Source organism: Takifugu rubripes, unplaced genomic scaffold (assembly GCF_901000725.2).
Source record: "Takifugu rubripes unplaced genomic scaffold, fTakRub1.2, whole genome shotgun sequence".
Classification (NCBI taxonomy): Eukaryota; Metazoa; Chordata; class Actinopteri; order Tetraodontiformes; family Tetraodontidae; genus Takifugu; species Takifugu rubripes.
The window spans coordinates 361,243-387,037 of record NW_021821634.1 but is presented as its reverse complement, the minus strand read 5'-3'; the positions used below and the strand labels follow the sequence as shown (position 1 = coordinate 387,037).

The 25,795-nt window shown below is 57.3% G+C and overlaps 2 protein-coding genes and 1 long non-coding RNA gene across 5 annotated transcripts; 2 read left to right on the top strand and 1 right to left on the bottom strand.

Moving 5' to 3' along the window:
- The first annotated feature begins 36 nt into the window (after positions 1 to 36).
- On the top strand, positions 37 to 5,024 carry gan (gigaxonin). 3 transcript variants are annotated; one of them, XM_029832034.1, is made up of 13 exons: positions 37 to 173; positions 518 to 711; positions 795 to 909; positions 981 to 1,331; positions 1,426 to 1,494; positions 1,568 to 1,719; positions 1,804 to 1,925; positions 2,007 to 2,119; positions 2,403 to 2,552; positions 2,913 to 3,049; positions 3,672 to 3,806; positions 3,902 to 4,011; positions 4,078 to 5,024. In XM_029832034.1, exons 2-13 carry the CDS (start codon positions 530 to 532, stop codon positions 4,248 to 4,250), a joined length of 1,809 nt encoding a protein of 602 aa, XP_029687894.1. In that variant the 5' UTR covers positions 37 to 173; positions 518 to 529; the 3' UTR covers positions 4,251 to 5,024. The 3 variants fall into 3 exon arrangements, with proteins under 3 accessions (XP_029687894.1, XP_003978931.2, XP_029687893.1); XM_003978882.3 differs by having other exon boundaries at positions 111 to 230; XM_029832033.1 differs by lacking the exon at positions 37 to 173 and having other exon boundaries at positions 343 to 711.
- LOC115248358 (uncharacterized) lies at positions 4,590 to 14,766 on the bottom strand. The gene is made up of 3 exons (XR_003887256.1): positions 14,327 to 14,766; positions 5,037 to 5,354; positions 4,590 to 4,916 (listed from the first exon to the last, which is right to left on the bottom strand). It is a non-coding gene; the product is annotated as an uncharacterized lncRNA (long non-coding RNA).
- Positions 5,832 to 25,795, top strand: cmip (c-Maf inducing protein). Its single transcript, XM_029832029.1, has 21 exons — positions 5,832 to 6,692; positions 14,775 to 14,900; positions 15,612 to 15,662; positions 15,739 to 15,900; positions 16,711 to 16,752; positions 16,884 to 16,946; positions 17,043 to 17,123; positions 17,719 to 17,822; positions 17,980 to 18,084; positions 18,788 to 19,240; positions 20,265 to 20,330; positions 20,990 to 21,016; positions 21,089 to 21,137; positions 21,602 to 21,709; positions 21,833 to 21,949; positions 22,040 to 22,180; positions 22,300 to 22,347; positions 22,893 to 23,039; positions 23,240 to 23,345; positions 23,435 to 23,505; positions 23,844 to 25,795. Exons 1-21 carry the CDS (start codon positions 6,378 to 6,380, stop codon positions 23,895 to 23,897), a joined length of 2,436 nt encoding a protein of 811 aa, XP_029687889.1. The 5' UTR covers positions 5,832 to 6,377; the 3' UTR covers positions 23,898 to 25,795.

The following is a 25,795-nucleotide window of genomic DNA, read 5'->3' as shown; positions in this document are numbered from 1 at the left end:
CTGTGACACCGCATTAGAGGCATACGCAAATACGCCAAATTAGCGTTTACGTCGCAGTTATTACGTGGGAAGTCACACACTCGTGTTCGGAAGGTTGTAGAACCAAAAGTTCCTGTTTAGGGAACGCACCACGGTATAGGACTGCTCGCCCACTTCCATGATTACTTCTGTAGGTGAGGAACATTTATGGAAACATTCTGTTCAGGCTTCCCACGTCTGTCAGCGGTCCGGTAAGAAAACGAACCGAACCGAGCCGCCGAGCACCAGGGGCTCCAAACGCACGTCTGCATCGGGTTTTGCTGCTGTAGAGCTCCGATGACACTTCGGTTTCCTGATGTTGTTTTGGCGTGGGTGGACAGATTTCCTTTGGTGACGTTGGTGATTGTCGCCCGTGGGTGTTTTGCAACGAGCTAAGCTGAAGCCTTCCCTGTTTCTACAGCAGCTCCACCAAGCAGATAAATGTTCCACATATAAAAGACACGTTTTCTTCTTCAAACCCTCGTCTATGTGTTCAAAGGCAAACTCGGAGATGTCCAGTTCAGAGTGTGAAAGCAGTTGCAAGGTTTCAGACCCACAACACTCCCAGAAACTGCTCCGGGTCCTGCGCACCTTCTGGCTGGAGCAAAGTTTCCACGATGCGCTGCTGGTGGTGGGTGCAGAGGAGCTCCCGGTGCAGAAGAACATCCTGGCTGCTGCGAGTCCCTACATCAGGTCAGCTGTTGCCTCCCCAAGGATTCTGTTGCCATGCTGCCCTGCAGAAGCAGGGTGGGTTTCATCTCTTTGTGCCCAATCAGGACCAAGTTGAACTACAATCCTCCAAAACAAGATGGGTCTGCTTACAGAATTGAGCTCCAGGGGGTCTCCATGACCATCATGAAGCAGATCCTGGAGTACATCTTCAGTGGCGACGTGAGTATTTAATGTTGTGCCCAGAGGTTTGTCATCAGTGTCCAATCCGTCTGTCTGTCCCTCACATAAAGATCACGCTAAATGAAGAGACCATCCAGGACATGGTCCAGGCCTCTGACCTGCTCCTGATGACGGACCTCAAGGCCCTGTGCTGCCAGTTCCTGGAGAGCTGCATCACTGCGGAGAACTGCATTGGAATTCGCCTCTTTTCTCTGCGTTACTGCCTTTACCACGTCCACTACGTGGCCACAGAGTTCCTGCAGACACATTTCGGAGACGTGGCGCGCTCTGAGGAGTTCCGGGAGCTTCCGCCCACTCAGCTGTGTGAGCTGCTGTCCATGGAAAAACTGAATATCGGGAAAGAAGAGCACGTCCTGGAGGCCGTGGTGCGATGGTTTGCACACGATCCAGAAGATCGCAGGGTAGCTGAGTAAAGACCGAACCAAGTGTTTCGTCCTGTCGTTGGACGTCTTCATCTGAATGAGGCGCTCCTGTGCTCTGACTCCCTAACCCTAGGCTCACATGAAGGAAGTGACATCTGCGGTGTGGATGGACGGTCTGGACCTGAGCTACCTGAGAGAGCAGGTAAGGGAGCCTCCGCACGCCCTCCACGTCTGCACGAGTGCCTCAGTGGCCTCAGCGGGTGATGTCCCGCCAGGCTCTGGGGGAGCCGCTGATGAGGGAGGTGATCAGAGACCACTGCCAGCCGGTGTTGGAGCGCGGCCAGCTGCACGGAGAAGCTCTGCTGGCAACCTTCAAGCCTCGCGGATACTCGGAGTGTATCGTCATCGTGGGAGGAGAGGACCGTCAGTGAGTGGCTGATCACCTCTACAAGGCCCACGGCCTCACAAGCAGACCGGCTGAGAACGGCGTCTCCACTCCTCTGTCCCGCAGGAGCAGAACGGCCACGGCCCTGATGCGCTGCTTGTGTCCGCTCTACGACACCAACAGACGCACCTGGATCCAGCTGCAGCCAATGAGCATCGCCCGTAGTGGCCACGGGGCGGTCGCTGCCGGTCAGTGCTGGCTAACCCTAACCCTAACCCCACAGTGTGACCCAGGCAGGAACAGGAAGTAACACGGTTTTGGTCTGTTAGAGGGCTTTCTGTTTGTCATGGGTGGATCTGATGAAAACAAAACTGTCCTGGACAGCGGCGAGAAATACGACCCCGACTCCAACACGTGGACCCCCATACCCCCGATGCTACAGGTGAGGTGGGACACTTGTCTGGGTTGATGCTGCTTCCCTCCACAGGTGAAGGTGCTTGTTGAACCTGCAGATTTAACCTAGTAATAAAATAATGTTGTTGTTACTTGGCGTGGCGGCCACCAGGGGGCAGTAGTGCCGCGACTCGGGTTCATCTTCAACTGTGGGCAGAGAAGATAAAAATGACTTTGGGCACTAAAACAATAATTGTCTCAAACGTTCGCGTTGAAGCTAAAGGTTGAAAGTTGCATCATACCTCTTTTTATTGTCTCATCTCTGTGCACAGACTCGCCAGAACTTTGGCGTGGTGGAGCTGGACGGGCTGATCTACGTCCTTGGAGGAGAGAATGAAGCTATGGAGCTGACCACCGTGGAAGTGTTTGACCCTCACTTCAACAGCTGGAAACCTCAGACCAGTATGACCATGGTCCGCAGTGTAAGATCACAGGAACCTCACGTTCAGACAGAACAGGGACCCGATACTCAGCAGCAGAACCCCCCCCCGGCCCCTCGCATCAGTTCCTGGCTCAGGCTGGACTGATGCTCTGTGTGTTGGGGGGTTCCTGGAACCACCGTGAGGGGGATCGCCTCCTCTAGGTTCAGACGTCCATCCAGATGATGGATCCTTGCCCACGGTGTTGGGTCTGGAACTGTGGTTAGCACAGACGTCGACCAGGTCAACGCCACTCAGGTTCTGATCTGAAGGAAGGGTCTCCTGAACCGCAGTCAGAACTCTTCCCCGGACCTGAAGGTGCACGGTCTCTGCAGCTTGTGACTGTGACCTCTTGTCTTTAAGGTTGGCTGCTACGCCTCCATGAACAAAAAGATCTACGCCATCAGCGGCGGCTCCTACGGGAAGCTCTTTGACTCGGTGGAGTGTTTTGACCCTAAGACGCAGCAGTGGACAGGCCTGTGTCCTCTGAAAGAGAGAAGGTAAGAACGTTGTCCCCTAGGAACCCGTCCCCTAGGAACCCGCACTCTAGTTCTCCTCAAAGCTCCTCGCCGCTCACCTTAAAGCTTTAACGGAGGTCCGAGTCGAGGACAGGAAACAGAACGCAGCTCGGGTGGTGCTGAAGGCCTCGCCTCTGCCGCCTGGACACACCAGGACCGTCCGCCAGACTCGCGTCCATTGGCAGAGAATGGTTGGTTCACCTCTGGACGTGGACCAACCCTCCGGGACATCGGCAGAGAGCTTCGTCTCCACATCGGCCCCCCGACACGACCCGACTGGACACCTCTGCCAGTCTGCATCCTTGGGTTTTAACCATTGTTTATCGGTCCATCACTTCCTGTCTGGTTCTGTGGACACCTTGTTCTCACCAAGGTTCATGTCCAAGTGAACCGAGATCCGGATTCCCAGCTGGCCCAGAGACTGGGCGGGTTTGGTCCACTTCAGAGTATCAGATCCACCTGGTTGATGCAGGTGCATCTATCTGATGAAACACACTGGTCCATTTAAAGTGGACCAAAGGCCTCTGGCATGAAAGGGGCCTCTCTGTCCGCACAGTGTTCTGGTCCAGTTCTTCTGGTCTTGCTCACCACCTGTCCTCTCCAGGTTCGGTTCTGTGGCGTGTGGCATTGGACAGGAACTCTACGTGTTTGGCGGCGTCCGTAGCCAGGAGACCCAAAACCCCGAGCGGCGCCAGATGATGACCTGCAAGTCTGAGTTCTACCACGAGGAGATGAGGAGGTTGGTGACCCTCTTGGCCCCAGCGGCGCCGCTCACCTGACCGGCACCTGGGACGTGTTTATTGATTCTGAGGTGATGTTGAACGCTGGGTGCAGGTGGATGGTCCTCGACGACCAGAACCTTTGTATCCAGACCAGCTCCTCCTTCATCTACGGCGCTCTGCCCATCAGAGGGGACATCTACGTGGTGGGAGACCTGGACACAGGTGAGTGGGCGCACGCCGCCCCCCCCCGTCCCCCCGCTGCATGAATGTGACCGTGTGCGTTTGCAGGGACCCACTTCGACTACATCCGGGAGTTCCGGCGCAGCACGGGGCGCTGGCACCGGACCATGCCCATGCTGGCCTCCGACCTGTCCAAGCCCGCCTGCGCCGCCCTCCGCTTCGCCAACTGTCGACTGTTCCACCTTCAGCTTCGCCAGGGAACGTTCCGGCTCAGGGTCTGAGGGCGCCGCGGCGCTCCGTGGTGTTTGGGTTTGGGGTCCTCTGGGTGGGTGGGGGGGGGGGGGGTTCTGTAATGTGTCTTTTGATTTGGGACCAAGTCCTTTGTGCTTTTTGAAGCTTTTTACAAAAATGAGAAATAACTTGTAGCAGATGTTTGCATTAGCTGCCGCGGCTAAAGAGGAGCCTCAACCAAGCCCTGATGGTCCATGGTGACCCAGAGACCTGCTGACCGGTGCTGCTTCGCTCCTTCCTACAGCTCTACGCCCAGGAGACATCTCCATGGCAACGACCCAAAGTTCACTTTAGTCTCCATCTCCTGGCGACAGAAAACCCACAAATCGTGACATCCAAATGTATTTTATTGTTGGACGATCTTCTGGAACACACAGAAGATCCCAGAATGCATTGCACACTTCGTGAGCTTGGACCGGGCTTGGAAGCGGGTCCAGGTTGAGAATCCCTCCACCCCTGGAGGTTCCTGTCCAACGCTGCGGTGCTCAGGGCAGCTAGCAACACGCTACCAGGATAGCGTCACGTGCACGTTCACTCACTCAGTGTTCTAAAGTTCCCCGGAGCAGGTTTGTGCCAACGAGCTGAGCTGCAGCGTCTTCAGCCTGATACCGAGGCAGCAGCTGAAGCTCCATCACCACTGGTGCCGAGCGCCCCACCTGGGGGCAAGAAGGCACGTTGAGAGACAGGAAGTGACTTCATGTGTGTCGTTCATGCAATTAAATCATTAAACCAAAATGGCAACGTGCTGCCGACTGGCCCTTAAATGGTGTGGGAACCTCTGTGGGAACTGGGGTGGTGCCCAGGTGGGGGACTATGTCCGCCAGGTGGGCTGACGCAACCTCCCCTGGCAGCCTGTGGGCGGAGTCAAACAGCCATCAGGTGTGGTTGAGTCAAAGAGCAGGAAATGGGACCCGGGTGGCTGCCAGTGCTCAAGGCTGCTTCAGGTGGGGCCACTCCAGGCGTGGTCATCCGCCGCTCCGCAGGGTTCCAGGTGGGTCTGTTGTGGGTCTGTTGTGGGTCCATGAGGAGGAACAACAATAAAAGGTGTAACAGCTCACAGGCTCCTCCCCCTTTACATCACCTGGCCCACGAATCTGTGGAGATGAATACGAAGGTTTATCTGCTGATCCAGGACAGAGCAGGTTTATCCTGAATTAATGTAATACCCCCCCCCAGGTGTAATACCCCCCCCTCCCCCAGGTGTAATTACCACCACCACCTCAGGGGCAAAAACCCTGTTTACTAATCTAATATTCCTGTTGCAGATGTATTTCATTGAAATACCCCCCCCTCTCAGGTGTGATCCCCCCCCTCTCAGGTGTGATACCCCCCCCTCTCAGGTGGAATACCCCCCCCCCCCAGGTGTGATCCCCCCGCCCCCCTCAGGTGCAATACCCTTCCCCCCCAGCGTTGATACCTTTCTCACGCGTGATCCCCCCCCCCCAGGTGTGATCCCCCCCCCATCGGCGACAGGGCCGCGTGCGCCCTCGCCAGTCACTAGACACGCGGCTCATCCGCTCGCCTCCCATTGACGTCAGCGCGGGGCCACGTGACGCGGCGCGGCCCAATCAGCGCGGCGCGGCGGGAGAGCGCTGACTGTCTCTCGGAGACGGGAAAGGCTGAAGAAAGGAAGCGGAGCCCGAACCAGCACCGAAGCCTCGACCCAGCCCAGACTCGCCCTTCTGGGTGTTCCACCCGTTTTCTGCCCGCTGCCTCGCGCTTCCGCCTGTGGATTATCGCCTTTGGTGCCGGGGGGGTGGGGGGACGGAGCGGATATAAGGCCGTGGCCCTGACGTATTGACGAGCCTGTTGGTGGCGGCGGTGGGGGGGGCAGAAGGCGAGACGCGCTCCGTGGAAACGCTTCGCGGATCTTTGTTCGGGCAGGAAAATGGTGGATTATTCCCGGCGTGAGACCCGATCCTCCCCCCGGCTCCAGAGGCTGCCGTGAGGCTGTTGGTCCGGGCGCTGCGTTCAGGATCCAAGGTCGTGTTCCGGCCGTCTGGAGGCAGGGAGCCCCCCCTCCAGCTCGGTCCGAGCTGCTGCTCCGGGTCGCCGGACCTTCATGCTGGTGCCCTAGTCCGACATCTGGAGACCTTGTGAAGTCGCGGGACCCGGACATGGATCGCGGCGGCGGCGGCGGCGGCAGCGAGCTGCACAACAACCAGTTCTACCAGTGCGAGGAGAACAAGCCCCTGCTGGGGGAGATGTCGGAGGGCAACAACAACACCAAGACCGCGGGGCCGTGCAAGAGGTCCGTGCACCACTGCGGCGGCGGCGGGATGCGCTACAAGCTGCTGCACGAGGGGGACATCCAGGTGTGCGCGCTCAAGCACCCCCGCACCTTCCTCAGCAAGATCCTCACCTCCAAGTTCCTGCGGAGGTGGGAGCCGCACCACCTCTCCCTGCTGGACGGCAGCCTGACCTCCGCCACCGTGAGTGCCTCCGCCTGCGCGCGCGTCTGAGAGGATGGTTTTAGTCCTCAGTCCTCTCTAGTCCGTGTCCACTCCAGCCCGTGTCCTCTCCGACCCGTGTCCTCTCTAGTCCGTGTCCTCTCAGATGTGTGTCCTCTCTAGTCCATGTCCTCTCAGATGTGTGTCCTCTCTAGTCCGTGTCCTCTCTGGTCCATGTCCTCTCTGGTCCATGTCCTCTCTGGTCCATGTCATCTCTGGTCCGTGTCCTCTCCGACCCGTGTCCTCTCTAGTCCATGTCCTCTCTGGTCCATGTCTTCTCTGGTCCATGTCTTCTCTAGTCCGTGTCATCTCTGGTCCGTGTCCTCTCTAGTCCATGTCTTCTCTAGTCCATGTCTTCTCTAGTCCATGTCATCTCTGGTCCGTGTCCTCTCTAGTCCATGTCTTCTCTAGTCCATGTCTTCTCTAGTCCATGTCCTCTCTGGTCCATGTCCTCTCTGGTCCATGTCTTCTCTAGTCCATGTCTTCTCTAGTCCATGTCCTCTCTGGTCCATGTCCTCTCCAGCCCGTGTCCTCTCAGATGTGTGTCCTCTCTGGTCCGTGTCTTCTCTAGTCCATGTCTTCTCTAGTCCATGTCTTCTCTAGTCCGTGTCCTCTCTGGTCCGTGTCCTCTCTGTCCGTGTCCTCTCTGGTCCATGTCCTCTCTGTCCGTGTCCTCTCTGGTCCGTGTCCTCTCTGGTCCGTGTCCTCTCTGTCCGTGTCCTCTCCGGTCCGTGTCCTCTCCGGTCCGTGTCCTCTCTAGTCCATGTCTTCTCTAGTCCATGTCCTCTCCGATCCGTGTCCTCTCTGTCCGTGTCCTCTCTGGTCCGTGTCCTCTCTGTCCGTGTCCTCTCTGTCCGTGTCCTCTCTGGTCCATGTCTTCTCTAGTCCGTGTCCTCTCTGTCCGTGTCCTCTCTGGTCCGTGTCCTCTCTGTCCGTGTCCTCTCTGGTCCGTGTCCTCTCTGTCCGTGTCCTCTCTGGTCCATGTCTTCTCTAGTCCGTGTCCTCTCTGGTCCGTGTCCTCTCTGTCCGTGTCCTCTCTGGTCCATGTCTTCTCTAGTCCGTGTCCTCTCTGTCCGTGTCCTCTCTGTCCGTGTCCTCTCTGTCCGTGTCCTCTCTGGTCCACGTCCTCTCCGGTCCATGTCCTCTCTGGTCCACGTCCTCTCTGAGCTGTGGGTCAGAGAGGACCCGCCTGCGCCTGCGTGCCTGAGTGCCTCCGCCTGCGCGCGCGTCTGAGAGGATGGTTTTAGTCCTCAGTCCTCTCTAGTCCGTGTCCACTCCAGCCCGTGTCCTCTCCGACCCGTGTCCTCTCTAGTCCGTGTCCTCTCAGATGTGTGTCCTCTCTAGTCCGTGTCCTCTCTGGTCCATGTCATCTCTGGTCCGTGTCCTCTCCGACCCGTGTCTTCTCTAGTCCGTGTCCTCTCTGTCCGTGTCCTCTCTGTCCGTGTCCTCTCTGGTCCACGTCCTCTCTGGTCCACGTCCTCTCTGAGCTGTGGGTCTGGTCAACATCTGGCATCAACCATCCATTGGACTCGTTGGTGTGGAGGCTCATTAGCTGAGCTGCCGTTTGCATCCCCACCCCCAGCAGGTAGCAGGTTAGCATTAGCGGGACAGTCCTGTCCTCCAGGCTGTCTCCCACCACCTGGACAGCTCGGCCAGGACGGAGCAACTCGGATGTGTTGTAGTCTCAACTGGCATCAGAAAAGTTGCTAACAAGATACAAATGCAGCTAAATGTAGCTTACTTCCAATTGCTCGAGGCTAATGCTAAATCACCTGTAAAGATGTGTGTGTGTGTCTGTGTGTGTCTGTGTTTGTGTGTGTGTCTGTGTGTGTCTGTGTGTGTGTGTGTGTCCATAGTATCAGTTAGCACATTTCCTGAGAAGCATTGTTGCTACATGTGGTCAGAACTACAACTCCAGCTTGTTTGTGGCTCAGAGACTGGGTCCAACAGGGTGTGCCGGCCCTGCATCACCGTGCACGCCCCCACACACAGCGCACGTCTGAGGCCACTGCCAGAAGAGAGCTTTGTGAAGGCTAAGATGCTAGCGTCAGCACTTGTTTGGAGTGTGTGCGGTGCTGCGGTGACTCACATGTCTTTTCTTCTCAACAAACACGCTCTCGTCGCTAAGCTAACCTGCATCGCATTTGCGTAAATAGGATGTAAGTCAGGGTTAGCGACCACTTCCTGTCTGTTGCCTCACTCGTGATCGGTTCATGCTACAGGCGCGCGGGCAGAGCCGGGGAGGGTTTCCTCATCACGCAGATAGACGTCCGTGACTTGTCTCCTCTTGTATGGAATGTGGTGGTTACCTGGGCAACCACATGAGCTGTCATGACCACCGCGACGCTCACGCAGTCGTTCTGCTTTCATCTAGTTTGGCCTAGTAAACACACACTGTCCTGAGTTTATGCTAGCAGCAGCAACCTTAAGTATGCTAACTCCAGCTAGAGTTCATGAAACTGTCGTCCATCTTTTTTATAGCTGCTGGTCTCCTACGGGGTTGTGGGGGGTCTGGAGACTAGTCCAGGTGGGGGGGGGGGTAATAAATGATTCTGTCACAACTTGATGCTAACTGTTGTAGCGACATTAGGTCAGGAACTCCGACACGTTCCCAGGAAACGGCCACTCGATTAGAATTATCTTCAGGTGCGGTCACAGCTCAGCTGCCTACTTCCTGTTTTTGCATGTGCACACACAAACACCATAAAACCATCTGCTCTGGGTTTATGAGGCTAAGCTAACTTTGCTCGAGCTGCCGCCACTGCAATACCAACTGGGAGGAACGCTGTGCACGTCCACCCACAGACGTTTCGCTCCACGTTCTCGTCCTGAACCTAAAAATGTTGCTCAGTCATGTTTGAACCAACATCCAGACTTCCTGTTAAATAGCGCTGAGAACAGGTAGCATGACGGAGTTAGCTTCGCATCACAATTCAGTCTTAAGCCAGCTAATATCATCAAAGCTAAAGGGAATCACTAGCAGTAGCATATTCAGTTCTTCCTGCAGCAGCCCAGCTGAGCTCAAGTGCTTCACGCTCACTACGTGCACGTGCACGTGCATCCTTTTGGACTCTTTAAAGTGTCCTTGCCGAAGTCACGTCCCCTCTGCTGTCTCCTCTGGTGGACGTCTCTGCTCCTGCTGTTTGTTTCAGAGACCTCAGCACAGCATCTGTAGCAAAGCAGCTAGTTAGCAGCCTGCAGGCAGAGCGGCACCGTGGTGCCACCACGGAAAAGGTCCTGTAAAGTTCCTGTAATGGTCATGTAAAGTTCTTGTAAAGTTCCTGTAATGGTCATGTAAAGGTCCGGTAAAGGTCCTGTAAAGTTCCGGTAAAGTTCTTGTAAAGTTCCGGTAAAGTTCCTGTAAAGTTCCTGTCAAGGTCCTGTAAAGTTCTTGTAAAGGTCCTGTAAAGTTCCAGTAAAGTTCTGGTAAAGGTCCTGTAAAGGTCCTGTAAAGTTCCTGTAAAGGTCCTGTAAAGTTCTGGTAAAGTTCTTGTAAAGGTCCTGTAAAGTTCCTGTAAAGTTCCGGTAAAGGTCCTGTAAAGTTCCTGTAAAGGTCCTGTAAAGTTCCTGTAAAGGTCCTGTAAAGTTCTGGTAAAGTTCTTGTAAAGGTCCTGTAAAGTTCCTGTAAAGTTCCGGTAAAGGTCCTGTAAAGTTCCTGTAAAGGTCCTGTAAAGTTCCGGTAAAGGTCCTGTAAAGTTCTTGTAAAGTTCTGGTAAAGGTCCTGTAAAGGTCCTGTAAAGTTCTGGTAAAGTTCTTGTAAAGAGTGGCAGCCTCGTCCCCTCCACCAAAAGTCTCTGTGGTTATCAAACACGTGAGATAAGATGTTCCTGGGTGCTTTATTGGCTTTGCTCTCGAACAGAAACATCAGATAATCAAATAATAAACAAAGAAACGTGGATCCTTGAAATAAGTGGTTCGGGTTGTAAAACCATCGTTCTTAGGTGTCCCTGTACCAGAGGGGGTCCCCCAGCACACCGGAACCTGACCCCATGATCCTGATCCTGACCCCAACCCTGACCCTGAACCCGACCTCAACCTTGATCCTGTCCCCATGATCCTGATCCTGATCCTGACCCCAACCCTGACCCTGACCCTGAACCCGACCTCAACCTTGATCCTGTCCCCATGATCCTGATCCTGATCCTGATCCTGATCCTGACCCCAACCCTGACCCTGAACCCGACCTCAACCTTGATCCTGTCCCCATGATCCTGATCCTGATCCTGATCCTGATCCTGACCCCAACCCTGACCCTGAACCCGACCTCAACCTTGATCCTGTCCCCATGATCCTGATCCTGACCCCAACCCTGACCCTGAACCTGACCTCAACCTTGATCCTGTCCCCATGATCCTGACCCTGACCCTGAACCTGACCTCAACCTTGACTCTGTATCCAACCCTGAACCTGACCAAGCCGCCGTGGGAGAGGAGTTCCTCTTTTGGTTTCTGATGGTCAGGACAGAGGACATCCAGCACTGGTGGAGACAAAGTCTGCTACCTGGAGCTTGGAGGGCCACGGAGCCCTGAAGGGCCTCACCGCCGGTTCCTGGCATCAAGGATTCGTGTGTCGTTGGACTATCAGAGTTTATCTGGATGTGAGCTGCGGGTGGGACACGTCCCCCTCATCGTCCCCCTCATCGTCCCCCCTCATCGTCCCCCCTCATCGTCCCCCTCATCGTCCCCCCTCATTGTCCCCCTCATCGTCCCCCTCATTTTCCCCATCATCGCCCCCCCTCATCGTCCCCCCCCATCGTCCCCCTCATCGTCCCCCTCATCGTCCCCCTCATCGTCCCCCCTCATTGTCCCCCCCTCATCGTCCCCCCTCATTTCCCTCATCATCGTCCCCCTCATCGTCCCCCTCATCGTCCCCCCTCATCGTCCCCCTCATCGTCCCCCCCTCATCGTCCCCCCCTCATCGTCCCCCCTCATCGTCCCCCCTCATTGTCCCCCTCATTGTCCCCCTCATCGTCCCCCCCTCATCGTCCCCCTCATCGTCCCCCCCTCATCGTCCCCCCCTCATCGTCCCCCCTCATTGTCCCCCTCATTGTCCCCCTCATCGTCCCCCTCATCGTCCCCCCCCCTCATCGTCCCCCCTCATTGTCCCCCTCATCGTCCCCCCCCTCATCGTCCCCTCATTGTCCCCCCTCATCGTCCCCCTCATCGTCCCCCTCATTGTCCCCCCTCATCGTCCCCCTCATTGTCCCCCCTCATTGTCCCCCCTCATCGTCCCCCTCATCGTCCCCCTCATCGTCCCCCCCCTCATCGTCCCCCCCCTCATCGTCCCCCTCATCGTCCCCCCTCATCGTCCCCCTCATTTTCCTCATCATTGTCCCCCTCATCGTCCCCCCTCATTGTCCCCCCTCATCGTCCCCCCTCATCGTCCCCCTCATCGTCCCCCCCTCATTGTCCCCCCTCATCGTCCCCCTCATCGTCCCCCCCTCATTGTCCCCCCCTCATCGTCCCCCTCATCGTCCCCCTCATCGTCCCCCCTCATCGTCCCCCCCTCATCGTCCCCCCTCATTGTCCCCCTCATCGTCCCCCCTCATCGTCCCCCTCATCGTCCCCCCCTCATTGTCCCCCCTCATCGTCCCCCCTCATCGCCCCCCCTCATCGTCCCCCTCATCGTCCCCCTCATCGTCCCCCTCATTGTCCCCCCCTCATCGTCCCCCCTCATTGTCCCCCCCCTCATCGTCCCCCCTCATCGTCCCCCTCATCGCCCCCCCTCATCGTCCCCCTCATCGTCCCCCTCATCGTCCCCCTCATCGTCCCCCCTCAGGTGCGACCCGGATGTGGCTGCCAGGCTCTGGGGGGCCCAGGAGTGATGATGGTCAGACCGTCCTGCTGGACCCAGCTAGCTTCTCCATCAGCTGGTCTAAGTGATCCAGTACGCCGGTCGGTCTTGATAGTAGCCAGCACCAGAACCGCCAGCAGCCATGAGGGTGATGCAGGGCTGCGCCCCCCTCTAAGAGGACGGCTCGTCCTTCCGGGAGACATCCTGTCATGTGCTGATCATGTGATCTGTTGGGGGTCCAGCTGAACATTAGCCAGCTACGCCTCCCTGAGCTGGGAACCAAGCTTCCCTTGAGCACCTCATGGTCCTCGTCCTCCAGGAAGGGACTCTGGACGAGACCCACGTGTTTGCTAAAGCGCTGAAATGTGGCAAAGATGAGAAGGAGCCGTGGCAGCATCGTGATTAGCAGCAGAGGCTAATGGCAGCTGAAGCTAATGGCAGCTGAAGCTAATGGCAACAGAGGCTAATGGCAGCTGAAGCTAATGGCAGCAGAGGCTAATGGCAGCTGAAGCTAATGGCAACAGAGGCTAATGGCAGCAGAGGCTAATGGCAGCAGAGGCTAATGGCAGCAGAGGCTAATGGCAGCAGAGGCTAATGGCAGCAACGACACAAAGGTTTCACTCTGTTTAAAACCAGTCGTCTCTTTGTTCTAACTGTGTTTCTTTACCTCTGCGCGGCGTTTGGTGCTAGCAAACAGGACGTGATGCTAGCATTAGCTGTGGCGCCACCATCTTCTGGTGAAGAGCGCTAGCTGCTATGAGTTTGGTTTGGCCCGGTACTACTCTGGGGTACCCACCCGGCCCTACTAGCAGCAGCAGATGCTAACCACGGACGAGCTATGAGATAGCTAATTTAGCGTAGCAACCTCTGGGTGTGTTGGTGTCCTCAGCTCAAGATGGCTGCCATGTCTGTGCCCGTCTGTGCCTGGAAACAAACAAAGCAAAAACAACATACTCCATCCCTCTGTTTCCATGGCAACTCAGCATGAGGGGCTTTGACCCTCCTGGAGGAACGATGGAAGCAGAAGAAAGAATAAAGAGCGCGAGCAGAAAATGGAGGGGAGGAAAGAACGAGGGAGGGAGGGAGAGAGGAGAAGCCTGGACTAGGTAAAGGAAACGGTCACATGGTCGGCGCCAGGCTGAGGTTTCCATGGTAACATCAGCTGCTTATCAGAAAAAACCAAGCTCCTCGTTTGTTGCCCCCCCCCCCAACACACACCCACACACACCCACACACACACCCACACAAACACACACCCACACACACACCCACACAAACACACACCCACACACACACACACACCCACACAAACACCCACACACACACCCACACACACACACACCCACACACACACACACACACACACACCCACACCCACACAAACACAAACACCCACACACACACCCACACAAACACACACCCACACACACACACACACCCACACACTCACACACCCACACACACACACCCACCCACACTCACACACCCACACACACACCCACACAAACACACACCCACACACACACACACACCCACACACTCACACACCCACACACACACACCCACCCACACCCACACACACACACACACCCACACACACACACACACCCACCCACACTCACACACCCACACACACACACACCCACACACACACACACCCACCCACACTCACACACCCACCCACACACACACACACACACACACACAGACACACACACCCAAGCAGATCAAAGGCTCCACTGGTCTCAGTAAAACAGCAACACCAGCAGGGGGTGAGGGCGGGGCAGGTGTGGGGGCGGGGCTTGGGAGGGGCGGGTTTATACCTGCTGGGGGGGGCGTGGCTGCTCTGGCCGCTGGTGCCAATGGAGGAAGACGCTGATCCATCAAGCCCATCCAGTCAGGTCCAGTCAGGTCCACTCAGGCCCAGTCGGGGTCTGGGCCTGGACCAGGCCCCAGGACAGCGGTTCTAGGGGGGCTACATGGGCCGTAGCTCCAGACTCCTGTTTGAAACTTTAAGCTACACAAATAGACTTAATGTCCCTGAAAAGGCTGCACTAAATAAATAAGTAAAGATTTGATTGTCCAGGGGGACGTCCGGCTTCTCCTGGTGTTTACTCGGGGACAGGGACTGTCCCACGTGGGCTCCTGTCCCACGTGGACTCATGTCCCACGTGGGCTCCTGTCCCACGTGGACTCCTGTCCCACGTGGACTCATGTCCCACGTGGACTCCTGTCCCACGTGGACTCATGTCCTGCTCTTTGCTCTTTCAGCCCACCGGCTACATGGAGACACCGTTGTCCTACAGCACCATCGAGGACCTGCAGCTGCTCTCCTGGGACAACGCTCCAAAGTACTGTGTCCAGCTTAGCGTCCCCGGAGGCACCGTCCTGCTCCAGGTAACACAGATGTCCCCCTCACATGGTGGGTTCGGGGTCCACAGGTGCAAGACGTCCTGATCCGCTCGGCCCGTAGATCCTTGGCTGCTTGTCCTGATCCTGCTCTTTGCTCAGTGGTTTGTTAGCGGTGACACAATGTCCTCGTGTGGGGACACGGTGTGATAGGTTCTGGTGGTCCTGTGGGAGGTGGACTCTCCTCAGGAACCTGGAGAACCACTTCAGCTCCAGCTAGCTTGTCCTCCCGCCTGTGGGTTGTGTAACGGCACATTTACGACCTTCGGCTAACCGCCGTCCTCGGGGACCTGACGCAACTCTGGGTTCCAGGGAAATTTCACATTAATGGGAACCAGTCTGGTTTCTGGGTGGATGTGGCCCAGTTGTGTTCGCTTCCTGCTCCAGAATGTGGGTTTGGAATGTAGGCCAGGCCCACGTCAGCACACGCTTCCCCCTCTCAAGACCAGTAATCCCGCTCTGGGTCCGGTCCAGTCCAGAAGGTTCCCAGAGCCCCCGCGTGGAGGTGTCGACAGACCGTTTGAGTCTTAGCAAACAGCAGCACTACGCTAACAGACCCAAGAGCAGCAGAGCAGGATCTGGGTCCAGTTCAGGAAACGGTAGCTGTTCTGGTCCTGGTCCTGGTCCTGGCCCAGGCTGAGGAGCAGGTCAGGACTTGATGAATTCCAGACTAACACACCTGCACCTGCGTTGCTACAGGCGGCCAACAGCTACCTGAGGGACCAGTGGTTCCACTCCCTGCAGTGGAAGGTAAGCAGCCCCCCAGGTGGACCGGTGCTCCTCAGACTCAGGACCGCCATGTGACCCTCTGTCCCGTCTTCTGCAGAAAAAGATCTACAAGTACCGCAAGGTTCTGAACAACCCGAGTCGCTGGGACGTGGTTCTGAAGGAGATCCGAGCGCTGGTGGACATGGCGCTGAGCTCACCGCTGCAGGACGACTCCATCCACCAGGCCCCGCTGCACATCATCTCCACCCTGCTAGCTGAGGTAGCACATGCTAACACCGCCCTGCTAGCTGAGGTAGCACATGTTAACACCGCCCTGCTAGCTGAGGTAGCACATGCTAACACCGCCCTGCTAGCTGAGGTAGCACATGCTAACACCGCCCTGCTAGCTGAGGTAGCACATGCTAACACCGCCCTGCTAGCTGAGGTAGCACATGCTAACACCGCCCTGCTAGCTGAGGTAGCACATGCTAACACCACCCTGCTAGCTGAGGAAGCACATGCTAACACCACCCTGCTAGCTGAGGTAGCACATGCTAACACCGCCCTGCTAGCTGAGGTAGCACATGCTAACACCGCCCTGCTAGCTGAGGTAGCACATGCTAACACCGCCCTGCTAGCTGAGGTAGCACATGCTAACACCACCCTGCTAGCTGAGGTAGCACATGCTAACACCACCCTGCTAGCTGAGGAAGCACATGCTAACACCGCCCTGCTAGCTGAGGTAGCACATGCTAACACCGCCCTGCTAGCTGAGGTAGCACATGCTAACACCAACCCACACTGAAGGTCAGGGAGGAACCAGGTGAACGTGGGTCTCACCATGGCCCCAGACAGCCGGGCCTCTGCTCCAGGACCGGGCCCCGGAGGGCCGGCCCTCCGAGGGTTTGGTGTGTGTTCCTGGAGTCACTTCCTGTTCCAGGAACCTTGCTTGACTCTGGCGTGATGCGTAGCAGAAGCAGGAAGCGCCCTCTCAGCCCACACACACATTTCGCTGCAGCTGCACTTGTGTTCTGACCCACGATTGCGTCACAGCTCCTCAGGTCCTGTGTTGTGTTCTTCTGGTCCACAGAACTCCAGCCTGAGCCCCCAGGACCACGAGAACATTATCGTGGTGAGTGTGAAGTAAACACACGTTAATCATTCACGGTGCAGCTCCTCACACACAAGGAAAATATTGATTCTCCACCTGTGTGTGTGTGTGTGTGTGTGTGTGTGTGTGTGTGTGTGTGTGTGTGTGTCCAGGCCATCGCTCCTCTTCTAGAAAACAACCACCCTCCACCGGACCTGTGTGAGTTCTTCTGTAAGGTGAGCTCAGACTCTAGAGTGGACAGGATCAGAGCCTGGCCCAAGAACTTGTGTTCACAGTGTGTGTGTGTGTGTGTGTGTGTGTGTGTGTGGCAGCACTGTCGGGAGCGGCCGCGGTCCATGGTCGTGATCGAGGTGTTCACCCCGGTGGTCCAGAGAATCCTCAAACACAACATGGTGAGAAACCTTTTTCTGGGGACCGGTGGGGTGTTGGGGACCGGTGTAGGGGACCGGTGTAGGGGACCGGTGTAGGGGACCAGTGTTGGGGACCGGTGTAGGGGACCAGTGTTGGGGACCGGTGTAGGGGACCGGTGTAGGGGACCAGTGTTGGGGACCGGTGTAGGGGACCGGTGTTGGGGACCAGTGTAGGGGACCAGTGTTGGGGACCGGTGTAGGGGACCAGTGTTGGGGACCAGTGTTAGGGACCGGTTTAGGGGACCGGTGTAGGGGACCAGTGTTGGGGACCGGTGTAGGGGACCGGTGTAGGGGACCAGTGTTGGGGACCGGTGTTAGGGACCGGTTTAGGGGACCGGTGTAGGGGACCAGTGTTGGGGACCGGTGTAGGGGACCGGTGTAGGGGACCGGTGTTGGGGACCGGTGTAGGGGACCGGTGTTGGGGACCGGTGTAGGGGACCGGTGTAGGGGACCAGTGTAGGGGACCGGTGTTGGGGACCAGTGTAGGGGACCGGTGTTGGGGACAGACTGGGAGGTCTGGTCCACAGTGTTCTGGACCAGACCTCCCAGTCTGATGGGACTTGCTGTCTCTCTGCAGGACTTTGGGAAGTGTCCTCGACTGCGTCTCTTCACTCAGGAGTACATCCTGGCCCTCAATGAGCTCAACGCTGGCATGGAAGTGGTCAAGAAGTTTGTCCACAGGTGAGGATTGTGGGTCCAGGATTGTGGGTCCAGGATTGTGGGTCCAGGATTGTGGGTCCAGATTGTGGGTCCAGCCTTGTGGGTCCAGATTGTGGGTCCAGCATTGAGGAACCTTGAGGAACGAGCCGTCCTCTGATTGGTGTCTCTGTCCCTGCAGCATGCACGGGCCAACGGGACAGTGTCCTCACCCTCGAGTTCTCCCAAACCTGGTGGCCGTGTGTCTCGCTGCGATTTACTCCTGTTATGAGGAGTTCATCAACAGGTGAGCTGGACCTGCTGCTAACCTGCTACCCTGCTACCCTGCTAACCTGATAACCTGCTACCCTGCTACCCTGATAACCTACTACCCTGCTACCCTGCTACCCTACTAACCTGCTACCCTGCTAACCTGCTACCCTACTACCCTGCTACCCTGCTAACCTGCTACCCTACTACCCTACTAACCTACTACCCTGCTACCCTGCTAACCTGATAACCTGCTACCCTGATAACCTACTACCCTGCTACCCTGCTAACCTACTACCCTGCTACCCTGCTACCCTGATAACCTACTACCCTGCTACCCTGCTAACCTACTACCCTACTACCCTGCTACCCTGCTAACCTGATAACCTGCTACCCTGATAACCTACTACCCTGCTACCCTGCTACCCTACTACCCTGCTAACCTGATAACCTACTACCCTGCTACCCTGATAACCTGCTACCCTGCTAACCTGCTAACGTTGCTGAACTTGAGTTCCTTCTAATGTTCTGAGACCTTTTATTTGAACTGTCTGTTAACGATCCATCATCGTTAAACTCTCATTATTGGCTGCCCGTCCTCTGGGACTTCCTGTTGACAGCAGGTAGCAGACAGGAGCTATCTTAGCTCGTTAGCCCGGTGTCCTCGTGGGCCTGTCTCCTGTCCTCTGCTCCGGTATTCTGTCTGTGCGTCCACTGACGGTTCTGCTCTGCCCCCCCAGCCGGGACAACTCCCCCAGCCTGAAGGAGATCAGGAACGGCTGCCAGCAGCTGAACGACAGGAAGCCGCCGCTGCCGCTGCGCCTGCTGCGCCCTGAGCCGCCAACACCGCCCCCTCCCGCCACCCTCCTCCCCCTCACTGCCACCAGCAGTCCTGCTCAGGCCCCTCCCCCTGCCCCCTCAAACCCCGCCCCCACCATTCCCATCTCCACGCCCCCGTCGCTGCCTCTGTCCCCGCCCCCTTCTGTCGTTAACTCCAGCGAGATCCTGGTGGAGCTGGAGCGCAACAACAACTCTGCGAACGCCAAACGGAACGCCGACCCGTCCGGAGGGAACGGCGAGCCCAACCTGATCGACTGTCTGCTGGTCAGTCCGGCCGTCAACACTCTGTCCATCCAGCTGCCGGCCCAGGCAGACCGGGTCCTGGGCTGCTTCGCCCTCATCCTCAAGATGCTGTGAGTTCCGCTGCACCTAGCCGTTGCTACGCTAGCTCCCACTGGCTTCTGTCCAGGACAGCTCGTTGCTAGGAAGGACAGCTCGTTACTAGGAAGGACAGCTCGTTACTAGGAAGGACAGCTCGTTGCTAGGAAGGACAGCTCGTTGCTAGGAAGGACAGCTCGTTGCTAGGAAGGACAGCTCGTTGCTAGGAAGGACAGCTCGTTACTAGGAAGGACAGCTCGTTGCTAGGAAGGACAGCTCGTTGCTAGGAAGGACAGCTCGTTGCTAGGAAGGACAGCTCGTTGCTAGGAAGGACAGCTCGTTGCTAGGAAGGACAGCTTGTTGCTAGGAATCATCCACCCATCCATCCATACACGCATCCATCCATCCATCATCCATCCATCATCCATCCACCCATCCATCATCCATCCATCCATCATCCATCCACCCATCATCCATCCACGCATCCATCCATCATCCACCCATCCATCATCCATCCATCCATCCATCATCCACCCATCCATCATCCATCCACCCATCCATCCATACAGGCATCCATCCATCATCCATCTATCCATCATCCATCTATCCATCATCCACCCATCCATCATCCATCCACCCATCCATCCATACAGGCATCCATCCATCATCCATCTATCCATCATCCACCCATCCATCATCCATCCATCATCCACCCATCCATCATCCATCCATCATCCACCCATCCATCATCCATCCATCATCCACCCATCCATCATCCATCATCCATCCATCCACCATCATCCATCCATCCATCCACCATCATCCATCCATCCATCCATACACGCATCCATCCATCCATCCATCATCCATCCATCCATACACGCATCCATCCATCATCCATCCACCCATCCATCTATCATCCATCCATCCATCATCTATCCATCACCCCCCCTGGTCCTGGGCCTGGTCCTGGGCCTGGGCCTGGTCCTGGGCCTGGTCCAGGGCCTGGTCCAGGGTACGGGGGGCAGAGAGTGACGGCGTGTTTCTGTGCCCTGTCAGGTCGGACTACGATGACTGGAGACCTGCCCTGGCCAGCCTGCTGCAGCCCATCCCCTTCCCCAAAGAGTGAGTGTGTCTCTGTCCTCTGTGTGTGTCTGTTTCCATGAGAGTTGTGTACCTGGCTCCCAGTGCTCCCCCAGCGAGGACACCAGTGCTCCCCCAGTGAGGACACCAGTGCTCCCCCAGCGAGGACACCAGTGCTCCCCCAGCGAGGACACCAGTGCTCCCACGGCTCCCACTCTAGCTTCAGATGACATCACGGGGAAATGGTCTCAAAAACAACAGTGTAACCTTCTGCCTTCCTCCAAGAACTCCCCTCGGTGCCTTCGGGTCCTGCTGGGCCGGGTCTGACGTAGATGAGACATCGCCCCGCCCCTCTTGGGAGCTGGCACCTGGACACGCAACACTTCTGTCCCGGGGGGCCCTTTTAATTGGCTCCAGCATCCGGGGGCCTTATTTGTGATGGTCGGGCTGATGTGCAGGTTCATTAGCTGATTAGCTTGTTGTTCTGCTAGCGCACCTGTTGCCTGGGTCCTCAGGAAGGGCGACGGTTGTTGTTCCGGCCCGGTTCTGTAGACCAGAGACAGGGGCGCCATCAGGAACCCCTGCGTTCACTTTAGAGGATTTGCAATATTTCCCATCATCCTTAGCGAGGCGTTCCCTTCTGTTAGCATGAATTCCCGTTTCCTGAGTGACCTCTGACCTCTGTGTCTTCGTCCCTGCAGGGCTCTCGCACACGCCAAGTTCACAAAGTAAGTGAGGACACAAAGGTTCCTGGTACTCTGGGTCAGGTTCAGGCTTGAAAAGAGTTTCTGTCTCGGCAGGGAGCTGAAATATGTCATCCAGAGGTTCGCCGAGGACCCCAGGCAGGAGGTGAGTGGGCCGTGGTCCGGGGCGCCGGCACCGCCATCCGAGGGGGACGATCACAGCTCTGAGGACAGACGGAGTTCTGGCGTCGCCCCACAACTGATCCAAACCACAATTATCTTGTTTTTATACTAAATTTGGCCCCAAACGGAATCTAAGAAGGTTTAAATGTCTTCAGAGTTTAAATGTCTTCAGAGTGGCCTGAACCTGCTCTGGCCTGGTTCTGTAGGCCAGAGATGGGGGCGGAGCTCCGGCCTGGTTCTGTAGGCCAGAGACGGGGGCGGAGCTCTGGAGCTCTGGCCTGGTTCTGTCGGCCAGAGACGGGGGCGGAGCTCTGGAGCTCTGGCCTGGTTCTGTCGGCCAGAGACGGGGGCGGAGCTCCGGCCTGGTTCTGTCGGCCAGAGACGGAGCTCTGGTTCTGTCATGTCAGGGCCACAGAAGGTTCTTGATGGTGCTGGATGTGCTTCCAGGTCCATTCCTGCCTGCTCAGCGTGCGTTCAGGTAAAGACGGATGGTTCCAGCTCTACAGTCCAGGGGGCGTGGCCTGTGATGACGATGGCGAGCTCTTTGCTAGCATGGTGAGTCCAGATCACTATCGATGGTCAAAGAACGACCTCAGCCAGGGGCGATGGGGGTCAAGACCAGGTCCAGGTCCAGGTCCAGGTCCAGGTCCGTGGTTCTGATTGATGCCTCTGCTGCAGGTTCATATTTTGATGGGCTCCTGCTACAAGACCAAGAAGTTCCTGCTCTCTCTGGCGGAGAACAAGCTGGGCCCCTGCATGCTGCTGGCCCTGCGGGGGAACCAGACCATGGTGGAGGTAAGGCCGTTGTCGTGGCGACGCCCCGCTGGCGGCGCCGCCGGTGCCGAGGCCCAATCACAGCCGGCCTGTGCGTGTGTCTGGGTCCAGATCCTGTGCCTGATGCTGGAGTACAACATCATCGAGAACAAAGACACGCAGCTGCAGATCATCTCCACGCTGGAGAGCACCCAGGTGGGGCGGCGCATGTACGAGCAGCTCTGCGACCGCCAGCGGGAGCTCAAGGAACTGGTGAGTGGCCCTGACCCCTGACCCCTGACCCCGGCCCCCGACCCCCCGGGGGAGCGCCCCCTGCTGTGGGCACATGGTTCCTGTAGCCCTCACAGCCATGTTCTCCTTCTGTCCCTCAGCAAAGGAAAGGAGGCCCCACCAGACTGACCCTGCCGTCCAAGTCCACGGTGAGACAGAGACCCTGACCCTGACCCTGACCCTGACCTGGACCCCGACCCTGATCCTGACCCTGACCCTGACCCTGACCCTGATCCTGACCCTGACCCTGAGACCCTAACCCTGACCCTGCCGTCCAAGTCCACGGTGAGACCTGGACCCCGACCCTGATCCTGACCCTGACCTGGACCCCGACCCTGATCCTGACCCTGACCCTGACCCTGATCCTGACCCTGACCCTGACCCTGACCCTGACCTGGACCCTGATCCTGACCCTGACCCTGATCCTGATCCTGACCCTGATCCTGACCCTGACCCTGAGACCCTAACCCTGACCCTGCCGTCCAAGTCCACGGTGAGACAGAGACCCTGACCCTGACCCTGACCTGGACCCTGACCCTGACCCTGAGACCCTAACCCTGACCCTGACCCCGACCCTGATCCTGATCCTGACCCTGACCCTGACCCTGAGACCCTAACCCCGACCCTGACCTTGACCCTGACCCCGACCCCAACCCCAACCCCGACCCTGACCTTGTGCTGGGCTCTCCATCAGGATGCAGACCTGGCCCGCCTCCTCAGCTCCGGCTCGTTTGGGAACCTGGAGAACCTGAGTCTGGCCTTCACCAACGTCACCAGTGCCTGTGCCGAGCAGCTCATCAAGCTGCCTTCGCTCAAACAGCTCAACCTGTGGTCCACGCAGGTACGCAGCGGCCCAGCGCCGTGCACGTGGCCCGGCGGCGTGCACGTGGCCCGGCGGCGTGCACGTGGCCCGGCGGCGTGCACCTGGCCCGGCGCCGTGCACGTGGCCCGGCGGCGTGCACGTGGCCCGGCGGCGTGCACGTGGCCCGGCGGCGTGCACCTGGCCCGGCGCCCTCTAACCCCGCCCTCTTTCTGCTCTAGTTCGGAGACGCTGGGCTCAGGCTGCTGTCGGAGCACCTGGCCTGTCTTCAGGTTCTGAACCTGTGTGAGACTCCTGTCACGGATGCTGGGCTGCTGGCCCTCAGCTGTAAGACGCCTCCAGAACATCCCGGACCTGAACCGGTGCAGCAAGAACCGGGCCGGACGGCTCACACTCACCTTCTGCTCTTCTTTCAGCCATGAAGAGTCTTTGTAGTCTGAACATGAACAGCACCAAACTGACGGCCGACACCTACGAGGACCTGAAGGTAAGGAGACGGGTCCTGACGGGTCCTGACGGGTCCTGACGGGTCCTGACGGGTCCTGAAGGGTTCTGATGGGTCCTGAAGGGTCCTGAAGGGTCCTGATGGGTCCTGAAGGGTTCTGACGAGTCCTGACGGGTTCTGACGGGTCCTGACGGGTTCTGAAGGGTCCTGAAGGGTTCTGATGGGTCCTGAAGGGTCCTGAAGGGTCCTGATGGGTCCTGAAGGGTTCTGAAGGGTTCTGATGGGTCCTGACGGGTTCTGATGGGTCCTGAAGGGTTCTGAAGGGTTCTGATGGGTCCTGACGGGATCTCATTGACCCTGATGTGTTCATGTGTTCACAGGCCAAACTGCCCAACTTGAAAGAGGTGGATGTCCGGTACACCGAGGCCTGGTGAACCCCCCTCCCCCGGTGCCATCAAGAGACCAGGAACTCTGAGGACCACCTGCTTTCACCACCACCATCATCATCATCATCACCTTCATCATCATCATCATCATCACTGCGCCCTCCAGTCCATCGATCACATGACAGAAACGTTTTCTCCACTTTTATTTCTTATCACTGATGTATCATAAAAGAGCCCCCCCCCCCCCCCCCCAGCACCTCCCCCCCAGCACCTCCCCCCCCCCCCGGCTGCACCATCAGGAAGTCCTCCTGTTTCCGTCCCTCCTGCACTCACATTCCAGGCCGCGGGGCATCTGGACCATGTTCTCCAGACCCATGAGGTGGTTCCTCAGGGGCCCGTGGTCCGTCCCTCCCCCCCCCATGAAGGCCTCGTCCATTTCTTGTCCTGTACATAGTGATGATCTGCCAAGAATATTAGCAGGCGCTTGTGTAGCAGTGGGACGCTGGTCCGGGACCTCCTCGTCTCTGTCCCTCTTCCCTGGACCACTTTTGTCTCTTTCACCAGAAGCCAAACGGGGCGGCGGCGCCGGGGGCGGAGCCTCTGCGGCCGCTCCGGCGTGGACTCGCCACCAGCTGAGAAGAGGAGTCGCCAAACACGTGGTGACGGTTCTGCTCCTGTGGTTCTGCTGTATCGGGCCAGAAGGTTCTGCGTTGATGGTGGCTACGCCGCCTCAGGGTCGCCGTGCTTCTGTTGTCAGGTTTCCATGGTTACGCCACCCAGCGACTGTTGTCAGGTTTCCACGGTTACGCCACCCAGCGACAGCAGACCCCCCAGCGCCATCCGCCCGCTGGCCGTCCCGTCCCGTCCTATTTATTGGGTGCCATGACGGTTGTGTCCCGCCTGTAGGGGGCGCCAGCGTGGCCGTGTTCCATCTGGCTGCTGTACATACCTGTATATAGGCGTGCCCCCCCCCCCCACCACCTTCCTTTACGTGTGTGTGGGTTCTGTTTTTCACAATAAGGCCGCCGTGATCATTTCAGGAAGTCCTCGTCGCCGTGGCGATAATCAGGCCTTTTTCCTGTGGGGTTTTTTCTTTGCATGCACATTTTCGCTCCACCACTTTTTTTTTGGGACTTTGTATATTTTTTTTAAATAAATGAAGTTTGTGAGCAGGTTTGACTGGAAGAGCGAGATCCATCGGACCCTTCTGGATGTTCCCCTGAGGAAACGTTCACAGCCAACCCCGGTACCGGCCCGGCCCGGCCCGGCCCGGCCCGGCCCGGCCCGGCGGACCACACTGACTGCTCCCGATGCAGTTTGAAGGTTGTTGGTTCCACTGCTCAGCACCGCCGTGGGACCGTCTGCCCACCGGGGGGCAGACTCTCTTTTTTAATTGCCGCAGGATGGACTCGTCTCCAGTTAGCTTAGCATAAATTATGGAGAAGCTCTTGGTTATCTTTGTTTTTTAAGTGTGACGTCGGTCTTGCATGGCGCCGTGTGGGCGGAGCTCCCTGTGCTTGGGTTTGACACCTTTTATTTTGTAAGTGTGCCTTCAGAAGTGCTGACGAGGCCGATCTTACAGGTGGATGCCACTAACCTGTGGGGCGGACCCCCCCCGAGCTTACAGTGAGCAGTTTTGTATCCTGTCAGAACCGTAACGGTTTTTGTTCTGTGGTGATTCTGTAGCTGCGCTCGCTTTCATTTCCAGGTTTTCTATCAGATTCTACACAAACTGTAAAGAATGTCCAACGGCTGAGGGCAAAACCTGCAGAACCGCTCTCCTGTTGGTCCGCTCCCCCCCGACTCATTATTATTATTATTATTATTATTGTTCTTATTCTTATTCTGCTGCTCTGTGGCCGTTGTACTAAAAAAGATCATCGACAGGAAAATTACAATTATGTGAAATCATTTCAATCAAAAATAAATTGTCTGTGAAGATGTTC